Source organism: Plectropomus leopardus, chromosome 5 (assembly GCF_008729295.1).
Source record: "Plectropomus leopardus isolate mb chromosome 5, YSFRI_Pleo_2.0, whole genome shotgun sequence".
In the NCBI taxonomy this organism is placed as follows: Eukaryota; Metazoa; Chordata; class Actinopteri; order Perciformes; family Serranidae; genus Plectropomus; species Plectropomus leopardus.
In genome coordinates this window covers 30830492-30846121 of record NC_056467.1, presented here as the reverse complement: position 1 = coordinate 30846121, position 15630 = coordinate 30830492, and the positions used below count along the sequence as shown (strand labels likewise).

At 37.8% G+C, this 15630-nt stretch overlaps 1 protein-coding gene across 3 annotated transcripts in view; it reads left to right on the top strand.

Moving 5' to 3' along the window:
- Positions 1-15630, top strand: part of LOC121942750 (spectrin beta chain, non-erythrocytic 4-like) — a 47507-nt gene that overhangs the window by 18611 nt on the left and 13266 nt on the right. For all 3 annotated transcript variants that reach the window (XM_042485995.1, XM_042485994.1, XM_042485993.1), the window contains exons 3-13: positions 4828-5091; positions 8729-8953; positions 9396-9485; positions 9654-9932; positions 10627-10757; positions 10906-11110; positions 11377-11622; positions 12548-12682; positions 13620-13864; positions 14271-14409; positions 15496-15580. In XM_042485995.1, the coding sequence (XP_042341929.1) occupies positions 4828-5091; positions 8729-8953; positions 9396-9485; positions 9654-9932; positions 10627-10757; positions 10906-11110; positions 11377-11622; positions 12548-12682; positions 13620-13864; positions 14271-14409; positions 15496-15580 (2044 nt within the window). The remainder of the gene's footprint in view (positions 1-4827; positions 5092-8728; positions 8954-9395; positions 9486-9653; positions 9933-10626; positions 10758-10905; positions 11111-11376; positions 11623-12547; positions 12683-13619; positions 13865-14270; positions 14410-15495; positions 15581-15630) is intronic.

Genomic DNA, 15630 nt, shown 5'->3' with positions numbered 1-15630 from the left:
AATATATATCTCGATACTTTTAAATCTCCTCAAAAGCACTTCATAAATGGTAGAACTGGGAGACAGAATCAAACATTAAATTTTTTTAACCTAATTCCCTCTCTAATGTGACAATATTAAAGGAATGACTTGGTACTTTGAAAAAACATTATGTTTGGTTTGAGTATACATTTTGATTAATTACACAATTAAAACCTTCTACTGCTTTAAATGAGCAAAAGTATGGACAGCTGTAGCTGCTGCTTTTGCATTCATCTTTTCCTTTGTTTTTTAAAAGAAAAAAAAGATCAACATAGTGAGTCCTACTCTACGGACAGATTATAGTTTAAAAATGTCACTATTTATTTGTTTAAAAAATAAAAGCTATAACCTGGAAACATAATGAGGGTTTTTGCTGTGGTCGGACAAGCATATTTTTCACACGTGGAGTAAATATTGACAGAATAGCTGCAGTGGCCTGAGTGTGACAGACACAATGACCAGCAGAGTGTCAGCAGTGACGCTCAGGAGCAGATGTCTGCTGTAATATACAGAGCAGACAGCAGAATGTGGACAACCCATCTGTTACTGTTAGCATCAGCATTTTGTCAGTAGTCCTCCCTCCCTGTCCCCCTTCATTTTGCCTGTTTTCTTTTGCTCAGTTTTGTTCTTAATCATTTGTTTTAAGATAAAACAAGATATTACTTTATTAGTCCCACAGTGGGCAAATTTGCACTGTTGCAGCAGCAAAAGGGATCGTGCAAAAAAAGAAGCATCAGTAAATAAAAAGAAAAAGGCAAGATATAACAAATAATCATTTTAAAAAAAGCAGCTAATAAAAAGATAGATTGAATGGCTGATTTCACATTATTGCACAAAGGAATTACAGATATTGCACCACTATAAATCTGTATCACTGTGATTTGGGGCAATTTGCAAGACAGACATTAAAGACAAGTGGTCAGAACTAATACAGCACAGACACCCTGACTTATAGTCTTTGGCATGAGTTGAGCTCACTTGATCCTTTCATTCCCATAATGCAACTGAATAGCGTGGGCAAACAACATTTTCTTTCATACTCCACACCCCCACTTAGTAAAGCGGGCTGTTAAAGTATTTTAAGCACAACAAAAAGCACAAGCTAATATACTGTAACTCTGATGACAAGAGAAAACATCATACAATAGTTTTCACCGTTAAACTTCAAGGAGAAACTTCAGCAGTGATGTGTTGGATGCGGATTTTCCTTCATATTGTTTCAGACCAGGTAGCTGTGGGATCTCAGTAGATACAGTTTTGTGTGAGTAGTGGAATATCATGATCCACTTTGAACTAAAGACTGAGTATGTGTGAGTGTGGAGTAGCAGCTCTGAGCCTGTGGGTGAAGCTGCTTGAGCCCACGCAGCCCTCCCACTCACCGCAGAGGATGGGATGCATCAGCAGCCAGGGAAACGCTACACCAGAATGAAAGATGACGTAACCCACTACCACTGGAAATCACAGGACAAGAAGTGGTATAGTGTGGCCTCCTGTACAGCTTTTAATTCCTCTTTACTATCTGTGTGTTTATGTACACACATTTATACCTGAGAGGTGCTGATTATAACCTCAGCCATCTCCAGTTTGCTTTGATGGAACAACTGGGAGTAATTTTTGAGGTAGACAATAAGTTTCTTCTTTTTTGACTCTTTTTTTTCTCCACTTGTACCCAGCTAGTTCGTGAATTTAAGCCATAAATATTTGTGTTTTTTATTGTAACCTTAATTGTAGTGCTTAAGAAAATCGGAGTTCATGGTTCAGATACGTTGAAAATAAATTCAAATTCATATCCATATATTTTCCACATGTGGATTTCAGATCATTTACCATACATTTTAAAATATTGTTGACTATACTGAACTCGCAAAATATCAGAGATTATAGCAATTATTGTAACTATGAATACAGTACATTGTAAAATGTATTATATTTTATTCCATATATGTTTTATTCTACATACTATATAGGTTCCACAGTCTGCCAGTCTATGATCATGAGAAAAATATATTATGTTTTGTCGTTTGACATATTATTGAACATAATTTAGAAAATATAGATAAAGATAGATAGATAGAAAGAATTCAAACATATTTTCCAACACTCATATTTAAAAAAAAAAAAAAAAGTAATAAATAAAAAAAATCACATTGTATTTTGTTATGTCTGACTTTGACTATATCTGACTTCTGACATGCACCTTATACAGTAATGTATGATATGTCCTCAAAAATATCTTTTTAGGGAAGACTTACAACCTGCCTTTTTTCAGTAATACTTTACTTTGTGACTAAGCATGGTTTTATAACACTCACATTCGCACCATGAAGCTTCCTCGGTGGAACCAGACATATCCTCAACCATTCTCACACAGCCGGTCCGGGGGTTTGGACCGGAAACCTTTTTATCACCTCAGCGCCATCCAGTTTCCAGTCATCAGACATCTCTGTGTGTCTGTAGATTTTTATCATAACCTGAGTGAATCAGGCAGGATGTTGTCCTCTGTGGTTGATGATGAGTCACTGCTCAACGTTATTTTGCCGTCTCTGTGAAATGTGTTGGCCAAGTCTGAAATTGCCGCCCAACACGCACCTAATGCTTGATCATTATTAGTTAGCACTCTATATTTTGGTATTAATTATACTTTGCAAGTGTTTTTTTTACTCATCTTTAAACAGTGAGCCTTACAGGAATTGGTACTTTAAATGTTATGGGCTAATTCTAAAGAGTACCCGTTGTTGTAATGACTTTTCATCAAGTGCCATCATTAGGTCAAAATTTTAGTTTGCTTAATGCTTTTGTTTATGACCAAATACCTGCAAAACTAAAGACATTCCTATCAGCCTCAGGTGTACTTTGTGTTTTGTGCTTATGTAGAATTTTGTTAACATTCAGCCACACAAAGCAGCTAGCATGGCTATAGACTTATTGAATTAAAATTGACATTTTTTTCCCTCTATCTCAGGGATACAAAACTCCATTTGCCTGGTGGCCACTGTTGCAAAATGTCAGGAGGCCAGGGGCCAGTTAATAAACAAACATTTATAATTGATTTAAAAATAATTAGCCCGGACCTCTGTCAGGGGCTCCAAGGCATCCTGTCATGGCACTTTTTTTTAATAAACAAACTCTATTTGTATGCTTTTTAAGCACTCTGTTACATTATTGGCATTAAATGTACAAAATAATCTATTTATTTTTATTAGGAATTAGAAAATGGTTGGCGGCTGACCCTGCCCCATGGGCCATAAGTTTAGTAACAAAAGGAATTGCTTTTGTACACGTGAGGAAATATTTTTAGTTTATGTGTAAGTGAACCAATGCCAAAGTTCTAAATGTTGATCTGGTTTTCATGTGTAGAGGCAATGGCAGCCACATTGCTACATTAATTTCTTGACTTTTAAGGGGGATGAATATAGACAAAGAAATATAACAGCTTTGTAAGTCACTTTATGATGTAAGTAAATGTTAAAAAGATTGCGTTAAAGTTACATTGCCCAACACTGGTTTTGTCAGTCTGACTTGGAAGTAAATAATTCACAATTATTTACTGTCCATCCTTGGTTTTCAATTGAGATATTTTTTCTTTGTGTGGTTCCTTCTTTTTTTCTGTAACACTCTCTCTTAAATACACACACACACACACACACACACACACAAACACACAGGCTGCACGAGACGAATTACAATTGGATGGGGGAAGGATTTCACTGTGGGGGGAGGCAAAATAGAGGAAAATAGGAAGGGAGCAGGTGTACATAAAGAAGTGTGTGTGTGTGTGTGTGTGTGTTTAGAAGAGGATGAGGTACAAAAGGGGTCACATATTTGAAAAAGAGAGGACAGGAAGAGAAGGAAGGGGGAAGGGGAGTGCAAGGTAATTTATGAGGCATTTAAATACCACAAGGTTTAATCTCTTCACACACACACAAACACACATACACATCCTAACCCAGTTCCATCGTGTCTGTACATAATTATCCTGACATTAGATCCAGTGAATATTTGTGGATGTGATGAAACAGAAAAGAGACACAGACTCCTTATGATTATGTTTGATTTTACATTTCAGTAGGGCTGCAACTAATAATTAATTCCTATTTCTTGATTTATTGTCTGGTCTACAAAATTCCACAAAAGCATGGAAATTAACGATCACATCTTCCCATAGCCTGAGGTTACGTTTTCAAATATCTTATTTTATGCCATCATGAGTCCAAAACCCCCAAATACTCTTTTTAATTTTTTTCTAATAATAGAAAACCAGAAAATATTCACGTCATCATGGACACGGCCATAGGTATAGAGGTATAAACACATATTAGACACTTCATTCTTCCAGCCTAAGTCTCATTAGCTTATTTTATTAGAGTGAATAATGTAATTAGATTTTTGGAGAATTTTTTTGTCATACATTTGCATAACAGTGATGAAAAATTGATGAGCATGAAACCAATATATGCTTCAGGATTATGGGTTTATATTAATGTTTCCCAGGTGCTGTGTAAAGACACAGATTCACTAATTAAGGTGATAGTTACCCTACTTGGTGTCATTATTATCAAAACAGGTTATGTTTATTATTGCATGCTGATTATGGTGTGACATTTTGTAGCTAAAGTGTGTTTTGTTGTCTGTATTTATCCGAAGTGTTTTATATATATAGGTATATGCTTTTGACTCTGCTCTAAACGTTCAGCTGTTCACGAGTAACATGGTCTGTATGTCATTTTCCCTTCTTATTGAAACATAAAAAGTCTGACCTCTGTCTCACCTGTCCATTTTTGTTCATTCCTCCTCCCGTCCATCCAGGAGGGCCAGCAGCTGATCCAGGAGAAGCCGGAGCTCAGTCCGGTGGTCCGGAAGAAGTTGGAGGAAATCAGGGAGTGCTGGCAGGATCTGGAGAGCACCACCCAGGCCAAAGCCCGTCAACTCTTCGAAGCTAACAAGGCCGACCTGCTGGTGCAGAGCTACGAAAGCCTGGACCAGAGACTGGGCCAGCTGGAGGGTCAACTGCACTATGTGGACCAGGGACAGGACCTGACTACTGTCAACAAGCAGCTGAAAAAACTACAAGTACGTAGGATTCAAAAACATAAATTGGTCTTAGAAATTATCTGGTTAAAATTCTGTCTCTCTCTAACTTCTAGCTTACTGATTCTCAAACATTAAGAGCTGCAATCCCCTCAAGTTGTATTAGATGAGTGTTAACTTTGTTTTTAATGGCAACCAGAAGATTTACAAAAAAGACACTTACAAAAACATTACCGCTAACTTTATTGCCAAAACTTTTGGCGATAATAAATGACAACAATGTCAAGTGCTTCAAAGTAATAAATAAAAGTATGAGCCAAAAGACAAGTTAGCAGGTAAACAAGTGACAGCACACAAAGATAGATAAAATTAAAAAGGTATATTAATGAAATTAACAAATAAATTAGTACATAAAATAATAATATTAATAAGAAGAAGAAGTAGTAAAAAAAAAGAGGAGAAGAGCGGGAAAAAGAAGGGGAGAAAACACACTGGGGTTCAAGTCCATTTCCATTAGATTCCTAATCAAGGTAGCCGTCTCTATTATGTTAAGGATATTTTAAATCTAAATCAAATACCCTCTTTGATCAATTGGGTACCAAATAAAGATAGAATAAATTTTACTTTTTACTTTTTTTTACATTTACTTGTGACTTGTTTTTGTTTTGACCTTTTTAGGGTTTTTTTTTTTTTCACTTGAGTCATTATCAGAGAAGGTCCAGAAGCTTATTAGTACCCAGTTTTTGATAATAAAAAAATAAAACAGCAGCAACAAAATGCAACATTGTATAGCTATATAAAAAATTACAGTTTTCTCTATCCCATTAATTCATCAGCTCTAGGCTATGAATTGTTACATTACAAAGAATAATATTTAAATCTACAAGAAAAAAATTTCACTAATTTGATTTCAGGTTTGCTTCTTATATTTCAGTTTGACGTGTTAATGCTCCAGAGTGTAGGATTTAGGAGGGATATATTGGCAGTAATGGAATAGGATATAATAAGTTTGTTTTCTTTAGTGTATAATCACCCCGGGAATAGGAAATAGGAATTACTGTGTTTTTGTTACCTTAGAATGAGCTGTTTATATCTACATAGGAAGCACATTCTCATCCATGTAGTCTGCCATGTTGCACCGCCATGTTTGTATAGAAGCCTAGAACAGACAAACCAAACAGTGGGCCTAGATAAGAACATTCGCATTTTCTCATCAGCCACTGTAGTTAATAGCCCCTCCATGACGGGAGAGTTGGAAAAACACAGATTTGTTTTAACATGGAACTGCTGTATTCAGTGTTTTCACCAGTTTTTATTACCTGATCTGTTAGTGTTGGACAGGAAGGGAGTTCTGCAGATAATTCCGTTCCTGGTAAAAACCTTCCAAACAATGAACATTGAAGGAAATCTATCTGGGAGAAGTTTCACCCAGTTACAATCTGCAGTCATCTCTGTGAGATGCCACTAAATCCTCCTAGATTGTAAAAACTGCTATTTTAACATGTATTTATTTTTTAATTCTGCTTGGTGATTAGATGGCACTGTTGCTATGTGTCTTCTCTGAGTTGTTTTTTGGTTGTAGGCCTTTTCCATCACCCTAACATGCAAGCAGTGAGATAACAAGTGTCTCTATTTTCTTTATGAATAACTGAAGCATTATTCTGGCTCTTATTCAGTGTTTTTTTTAAGTTAGAGTCACAGCAAAACGTTTTTAATGCTAACGATCTCTCTACGTTTTTTGCCAGATATTTATGTTATATTGGACTAAACACATAATGCATGTTTATCAAAAGTACCCGTTGCTTTTCTTAACAGTTTGACCTAAATTGTGAATATGAATCTGTAGCTCTGCTTCTTTACTCTACATACTGACATGTCTCACAATGACTCACTGCTCACGTTATTATTGCCACACTGTGGTTGCCTCTTCTCATTAATATTTGAACAAAACATCATTTTTGAAAATGACTAACAACAACATTTCTCACTGTGTGCCTGTAATGCTTTCCGTTCAGCTTTTCATCTCATTTCAGCAAAGTTGGCCTCTTTTACTTTCACATCAACATTAAACTTTAATATCTGTAGATGCTTTTTATGAAATTCTATAAGCCATCAGCATTCATGCCAACCTGGTGAGCTTTTGTTCAAGATCATTTTACAAATACTGATGATCAGAAATGATTGATAAATTTATTTTTAAATACAGATGCCAACATATTGAAGAATTTATTATTGTTGATGTTCTTTAATAAGATAGTTGTGAGAAATTTCATCTTTGTTATGGTGCAACTACAGTGTGTTAATCTGGAAAAGTAAGGAATTATTTTTATAAATTTGGTTGACACTGCTTGTTAGTGATTGAGTGATTCAAGACAGCCCAAACTGTTCTCGGTGAGCATGGCAGCTCTGCCATCGTTGGTTTTTGAGTGTGTGTGTGTGTGTGTGTGTGTGTGTGTGTGTGTGTGTGTGTGTGTCTGTGTGTGTGTGTTTGAGTGTGTGTGTGTGTGTGGATGCGTGCGTGTAAGGAACAGCAGAGCTTTTTTCTATTACAGAAAACTGCCTACGTGAGCTTTTATACTCTACGATAAAACATCCATTAGGTATAATTTCATGGCATAAACATGTTTTTTAAAGGCCTTTTTTTCCGTGCATGTGATGTTGGGATGAAACTCATCACTTGCCCTCAAACAGCTATGGTTTGGAGGAGTCAGATTCTTTACACAGCAAACAGCAGGCAGGAGTGACCTGCAGGTGTGACACACAAATTCATCCTTTCATTACTTCATCATTTCACCGGACATGTCTCACTCTCCTCTCCCACAGCATGCCGCTTACAGCTTCCTTTAACAGGCCGCCATTAGCACTGCTTTACCACATCATCCTCACTCCAAACCAAACTCCACTACCCAGCATCCATCCTGGCAAGGGGTACAGTAAACTTCACTACACCTCATTTCTATCAATTATTCTTTCCTTATTTTGGGTTATTTTCAGTCTCATCTTTGCATTCATGTCCATCTTTTATTAAATTGTAACATTTTAGTTAACGGAACACAAAGGGTTTTTCAATATATTTGGAAAATTGAAAACAAAAATATATAATAATATTTCTAACAATATATACAATAATATAATATTTCTGTTGTGATCATGTCTACTTTAACACTTTGATTTTAGGCCTTACAAGCAACCAGTTATGAATATACTTTTGTTGTGATTGTCTTTCCCTGTCTTTTTGGATTGCATTGTTACCTTGTACCATGCAATAGTATCCTTATGGTAAGTTAAAAATCTGAAGCATTTTTACTGATTTTTAGTTTCTAACCTTAAATTAAATGTTTTTAATCTCTGTCAGAAATAATAACAATTTAAATGCAATTAAGCATGGGAATTTACTCTCACTGAGAGTCAAAACAACAAACTACTCATTACTCATTTTGCATTTCTGTCACATTCCTCACATCCCACTCATCTCATCTTTATGCTGTCTCCCATGACTACATGCTACCTTACCATATCTACCTTACTTATGTCCTCCAATTTATTATCTCTTCCTCTCACCTACTTCCATCCTTTTCTCATCATCAACACATCCTCTTTTCCTCCATCCATTTTGATAACTTTTACTTTACTCCCCCTCTCTTCTGCTGTCTTTTCTCCTCGTGATTTTCCCCCTCAGACCATGGAGAGCCAGATGGAGGAGTGGTATAAGGAGGTGGGGCAGCTCCAGGCACAGGTGTCCACCATCCCGCAGCAGACGCAGATCAAGGAGACGGTTGCCGAGCGTCAAGCCGTTGTGGAGGCTAGGATGGTGCGTCTGATCGAGCCGCTGAAGGAGAGACGACGCATCTTGCTGGCATCCAAGGAAGTTCATCAAGTCGGACGGGATCTGGAGGATGAGATCGTGAGTTACATACAAAATGTTAAACACACACTTTATCCTTCAATGTTTAATTTACATTTTGGGGTGGGCATTTTGTCTTCAAAAGGGAGTTAGGTGTCGACAATGTGACTCTGTAAATGGATTATTAGTATGCACACTAAACTGGCTTCCTTCATATTACAGCCTTAACACATGATGGATTTATTGTTGCCTCTCATTTTTCACAATAAGTTGATATGTTTTTATTTTTTCACTTGCAGACAAAAATTGAAGCCTTTTTTGAGCCAATGTCAATGTTTGGACCTTTTATAGCACAAATTATGATTATTTTTAATCTTACAGGTATCTCTCCATGCTTATTAGATCCACAGATCCACATACAATAAATGATGTGTACATATATGCACATACACAAATATACTCTGCTGTGTGTCACATTTTTGTCATATTGTTGTTGTTATAGTTGTGGGTCCAGGAGCGCCTCCCAATGGCCATGTCTCAGGAGCACGGCTCCTCTCTGCAGGCAGTCCAGCAGCTCATGAAGAAGAACCAGGTAAGAAAATCAGTAAAGCTGGTGATTCTGAGCCCACCATTATTTAACTTCATTGTGGTCAGGTCACAGAAAGATGCACAGGTAATATGTGATGGATAAGTCATTGATCTAAACCTACTCACCTACCTTATTGTGAACTGTACTTATTTTACTGCTTTAATTCGACAGACACTTCAGAGGGAGCTGCAGGGCCACAGGAGCAGGATCGAGGACGTCCTGGAGAGGGCGGGGATCATCGCCTCCATACGCAGCCCAGAGGCCAACTGCGTCAGGGCGGGCCATGACCAGCTTTCCCAGCTGTGGGCTCTGCTCTGGGCCGAGACAGAAAGGAGGCAACTAATCCTGGACGCCATGTACCAAGCCCAGCAGTACTACTTTGACACGGCTGAGGTGGAGGCCTGGCTGAGTGAGCAGGAGCTGCACATGATGAACGAGGAGAAGGGGAAGGTGGGTGTGTGCCATTATGTGAAAGTTGCTGGGCATTTCACTTACAAAAGAATGAAGAAATTGCTCATTATCCTGTTACAACCCACTGCATGTAGTCTGGATTCATTTCCTCGTAAGATTTCAGTCATGTCTCTGATAGGTGACCTGACTGAGTCGTTCTTTCTACTGTTGTTGTGTTTTTGTTGTATTAGAAATTCTAAACTCTTAATTCAACAACTATACCTTTCCTTAATTCTTCTTCTTATTATTATTATACATTTTACTGTTGTTGTTTTATTTTTGAAATTTTTATTATCATTATTACTATCTGCCTATCTCTCCATGTATCAAGGTGTTTACTTTGATACATTTACTTGAGAAATAAACTCCAGAAAATGAGCTTTGACACTGAACTCCAGGTTCATGTCTGCCTTGAAAACTATGATAAAAAACAATCAGTCATTGTAACTCCATCTGCACATGTCTCTTCAAATGCTGCCAAACTTCTGCTAGTCTCACCAAGGTGTAGACATATGAATTGTAATTATTAGTCACACTTTAAAATTAATCTCATTTTATTGAACCCTAATCTGAGAGTGACGCCGTCTTCTTTACATAGACTTATACATAAAGGCAATATTGAGTGTTTTGCAGTGTGTGCATTACTTTTAAAGTGAAACTCTTCCTTGTGTTTGTCATTTCCTCCTCCCACCAGGATGAGCCGAGCACACTGCAGCTGCTGAAGAAACACTTGGTCCTGGAACAGACTATTGAGGACTACGCTGAGACCATCGGCCTGCTGTCACAGCAATGTCGACAGTTGCTGGAGATGGGGCACCCGGACTGGTGAGCAGGCAAAAACACACACACAGGCAAACAAAATCTAGCAGAGATTTCCTGTCACCACAAAGCAAATTACAGAAATTATTATTATTGTTATGTATTTTTTTACCATTGGTCTGATACACTATCCTTTTCCTACTCTTTTCCACAGCGAGCAGATCAGCAAGCGTCAGTCACAGATCGACCGTCTGTACGTGTCTCTGAAGGACCTGGTGGAAGAGAGGAAGAGCCGCCTGGAGCAGCAGTACTGGCTCTACCAGCTCAACAGGGAGGTGGATGAGCTGGAGCAGTGGATCGCTCAGAGGGAGGTGGTCGCCAGCTCACCGGAACTGGGTCAAGACTATGAGCATGTCACCGTAAGTGTGTCGACAGATGGTGTCTGTGGATGAATAATAGATTCAAGAAACAGTTTTTGTAAGTCACATGTTGAAATCAAAGAGCAACACTGGTCTTGTTTGATTGTTGTTGTTTTTTTACGTCAAACTGTAAATAATACCAGCTTTAAACAATTACTTTTATTCATTTACAACCGCTAATAAATCTGCTTCTGAAACACATGGAGAATTTACTCTGTTCTTATATTTCCATTGCCTTCTTACCTCTGTTACTGCCACACCTACAGGTCTTGCAGGAGAAGTTTACAGAGTTTGCATCAGAGACAGGCAGTGTGGGGCAGGAGCGAGTGACAGCCGTCAACCAGATGGTGGACGAGCTCATCGACTATGGCCACTCAGAGGCAGCCACCATTGCTGAATGGAAGGATGGGGTGAACGAGGCTTGGGCCGACCTGCTGGAGCTCATGGAGACCAGAGCACAGATGCTTGCTGCCTCACACCAGCTGCATAAGTTCTTCTCTGACTGCAGAGAGGTAAGGTATTTGAGGAACAACACATAACAGACATGATATGGTGTTTTATACCATGCAGTGTAAAATTGTATGGTGTTATCATACCACTTGATTGATCTCTAACAGGAAATTGAATGCAACACTTCATATACAATTCATTAGGCTCCTTTTTCTGTTTTTGACAGATTTATTCCTGAACAATAACATTTTTTATATTATTTTTTATATAAGATTAGAACTAATACTGTAACCAAAGCCCTCATTGTGGTGAGAACAGCTCAAAAATCTAAGAAAGGGGGGAGAAAATGTAAATGAGACGCTGATCATATACCAATTTCCTTCAAATTAAGCAATCTATTTTAAAGATTTTTTTGGGGCTTATTTGCCTTTATTATATAGGACATCTTAAGCGTGAAAGTGGGAGAGAGAGGGACATGCAGCAAAGGGCCGAGGCCAGAATCAAACCCACGGCCGCTGCGGCAAGGACACAGCCTTTGTATATGGGGCGCTTGCTCTAACCACTCAGCCACGTGGAACCCCAATCTGTTTAACCTTTATGCCCTCCAAAATGTATTTTTAATTGTTAATGTAAGCAGAATATCAGTGTTATTGATTTTTTTCAATTTTTTTGATGATTTTAAAATGTAGAATGTCAATCATCTGTGGAGGACAAATATTGTAGCTACAAATAAAATGTCAACAGATGTATTCTGTTCAATTTCTTGGTTTTGGAAATATTTTAGGAACCCAAGATTTATGGTCATTTCTCAACCCATAGAGGAGAGTATAAAAACATCAATGGCAGTTGAATATAAAAACTTAAAGTATTTCTCAAATTTCTGTTCTACTTTTTTCTACACAAAGCTCACACATCACACAGATGATATATAATACACAGACATTTTCCCTTGCACAATGTTAACAGCAAACACTTCTTCTCTTTCAGGTTTTATCCCAAATTGAGGACAAACATCGAAGGCTGCCGGAAGTTCGTGCTCGGCAAGGCAGCAGTGCCAACACCAGCACCCTACAGAGACTGTTACACAGCTTCGAACAGGACATACAGCTGCTGGTCACGCAGGTACAGTAACATGCACATGAATGGACAGCGTGCAAAATAAACAGCTTTAATGTTTATTGACCTCGAAGACTTATGCAGGGAGGAATCACAAAGACTCCCTCCAGTGATGATTACTCTGTAAAGGTTCACTGGACTATGTTTTACAAGTTATTACTCTGTGAATATTCGTCTCGCGCTCATGCTTTCTTTACCAAGCCATGCCTCACATTCATACAGACATGATTTAGAATCTAAACATAATTTATAATCAGTAAAACAGCAATTATGCCACATTAGAATTCTAAGTTTCTATCTGTGTTTGGAGCTATTTTATAATATTTAGCATCACAGTTTTGCATTCCAAATAGTAAAAATGACATGGATAAATAAAAAGTCCAAAAATGCATGTAACTTAAAAAAAAACACCTCACATAATATTAAGTTGTCACAGAATAAGAATATATTAATAGCAAAATTTTGACAACAATGTCAGAGAGAACTTTATAATTCTAAGATGAATATAAATATTTTTTGTAGTTTTTTTATGTCTCTTCCAAATCCCTTATTTACATGCGTCATTTTTTTTTAAGTAAATAAAATAGTTTTTTTTTAAATGCAATAAAATATAAATTGATAGTGAAAAAATTAGTCTTAATCTGAATCTTCATGGAAAAACTACCTTCTTACTCTGCACCTAATTTTGCTTTCTGCAGTCCCTGTCATGCACCTGGGGAACAGAGGCAGTAGTACATTTTACTGAAGTACAATGCAAAATCACAGCTGCTCTGTGTCAACTCCAGTGACAGAGCCTGTACAACTTGGCCCTGACTAAACACAGCTGTCAGAGCAGCTGTGCTTTGTGCGTCATTTGGAAAACAAACTCTTTCTATTTTTTAATTTCAGTTTCTTTCTTGTTCAGCTTAGTGTTTTCCTAAAATCTGCTTTCCCACTCTGCCAGGTGCGTCAGCTACAGGAGAGCGCGGCTCAGCTGAGGACAGTGTATGCCGGCGAGAAGGCTGAAGCCATCGCATCCCGCGAGCATGAAGTGATGCAGTACTGGAAAGAGCTGCTGACGTCCTGTGAGGAGTGTCGAGTACAGATTACCACTGAGACAGACAAGCTGAGGTTCTTCAGCATGGTCAGAGATCAGATCATGTGGATGGAATCGATCATCTGTCAGATAGGGACAGGAGAGAAGCCCAGGTATCTACTAAAACAAGGTGGTATGGTATAAAATATGTACAGCTTTTAGAGGATCATTTAAAAATTATAATGAATAGAGGGAGTGGACAGAGCCAACAATTAGCCAACAGCAGGGCTCTTTAAAACAGCTGGTAGCATCAACTGCACTATTTCCCTAAAAAGTTGTCTTCAGTTTTGAATTTGCAAAAACAACAGATTGCTTCTTTCTCGTGAATACATCTTTATCAAAGAATTTTCAACTAAACTTGTTAGAACAGAACAGATAATTGATGCTGAAATATAACAACTCAAAAAAAACCTCTAAAAATGCACTTCCGGGTAAAGTTGAAGTTAAAAACTAAACAGGTGTGGGTGTTTGTGTACCGGTGAGATAAGTATGTATGTGTGTGCTCTGTGTGCCCTGCAGGGACGTGTCCTCAGTAGAGGTGCTGATGAATTATCACCAGAGTCTGAAGAGTGAAGTGGAGGCTCGCAGCCGGAGCACCCTGGAGTGCATCGAGATGGGCAAAACTCTGCTGGCTGCCAGAAACCCAGCAGCCGAAGAGGTGAGATCAGGAGACATAATCATAAACTTCAGTTAATAATCTGCAAGGGAAACTGGCGCAGTGCAGCAAAATAATGATATTGTAAATTAAATTGCCAAAACTGTTTGCTGCTGCAGCTTCCACCACCACAACCTCTTCCTAAGATAGTATTACCTGTTTTTGATTTAGGGGTTTAATGGTACACAAATGTGGGATCATAACCCAACTTAGGAGTCAAGTTTTCAGAGTGATTTTGGTACATAGAAAGAAAAAAAACCCAAAAGATAAGGATATGTCTTTTTTCTCAGTGAAGCCTCAACAGGCACACTCTTCTTGCTAGGAATTGAAGTTGCATGCAGCCCACTGTGAACTTTGATAAACAATTTTCATTATAAAAATAAAAAGTATTTCAAACATGTTTGTATTATCCTGTACGGACATTTTTCCAAAAGACCAAAACAGGCAATTAAATTGATAACAAAATTGAAAATATGAAATACCTAGAACATTAAAAACTAAAGCTTGTGCATTAGGAGGAGTGTTTCACCTTGGCTATATTTTAACATTCATAGCAGCCAAGCATTTATCATCCTGTTGATCGGCACATCTGAGTGATGTCGTTTAATGTGCGTTATTGCATATTGGATGTTGTTCCTTTCACATCCCCTACAATGGTGAATTGATGCTTACACACATCCTCATCTTACACAGAGCTCTCCCTATGTAGCAGACAGGTCTTCCAGCTCCACTGACTTCCAGTTCTTTTTTACTTTCAACAAATTAACAGCAAGCTTTCAGAAGGACATCTTTTGGGGTTTCCATTTTAAGACAGACAGACCAACCAGATGGAAAATTTCAGCAGTCAAGTCACACATGAATCACACACAAATAAAAGCAAAACAAAGAGATACATAACAAAATTAAATTACAAAAGCAAATAAAATAAATCTAATAAATCTGAACAAGAAACTGAAGTAAAACTAAAATCTGGGGCCATACTCTAAATAACAGTAATTGCCTGTAATCTTTCGAACATTGTCCTTATTTTAGCTCATATTTTGACCCTTGTGTTTCTGTGATTGTGATGTTGCTGATTTTGATTCCCAGATCAAGGAGAAGCTCGACAAGGTGGTTGCTAAGCAATATGAGATGTCTGAGAAGTGGGACAAGCACTGGGAAGTCCTACAGCAATGTAAAAAAACATACACACACACACACACACAAATCACAGACCTGCAGTCT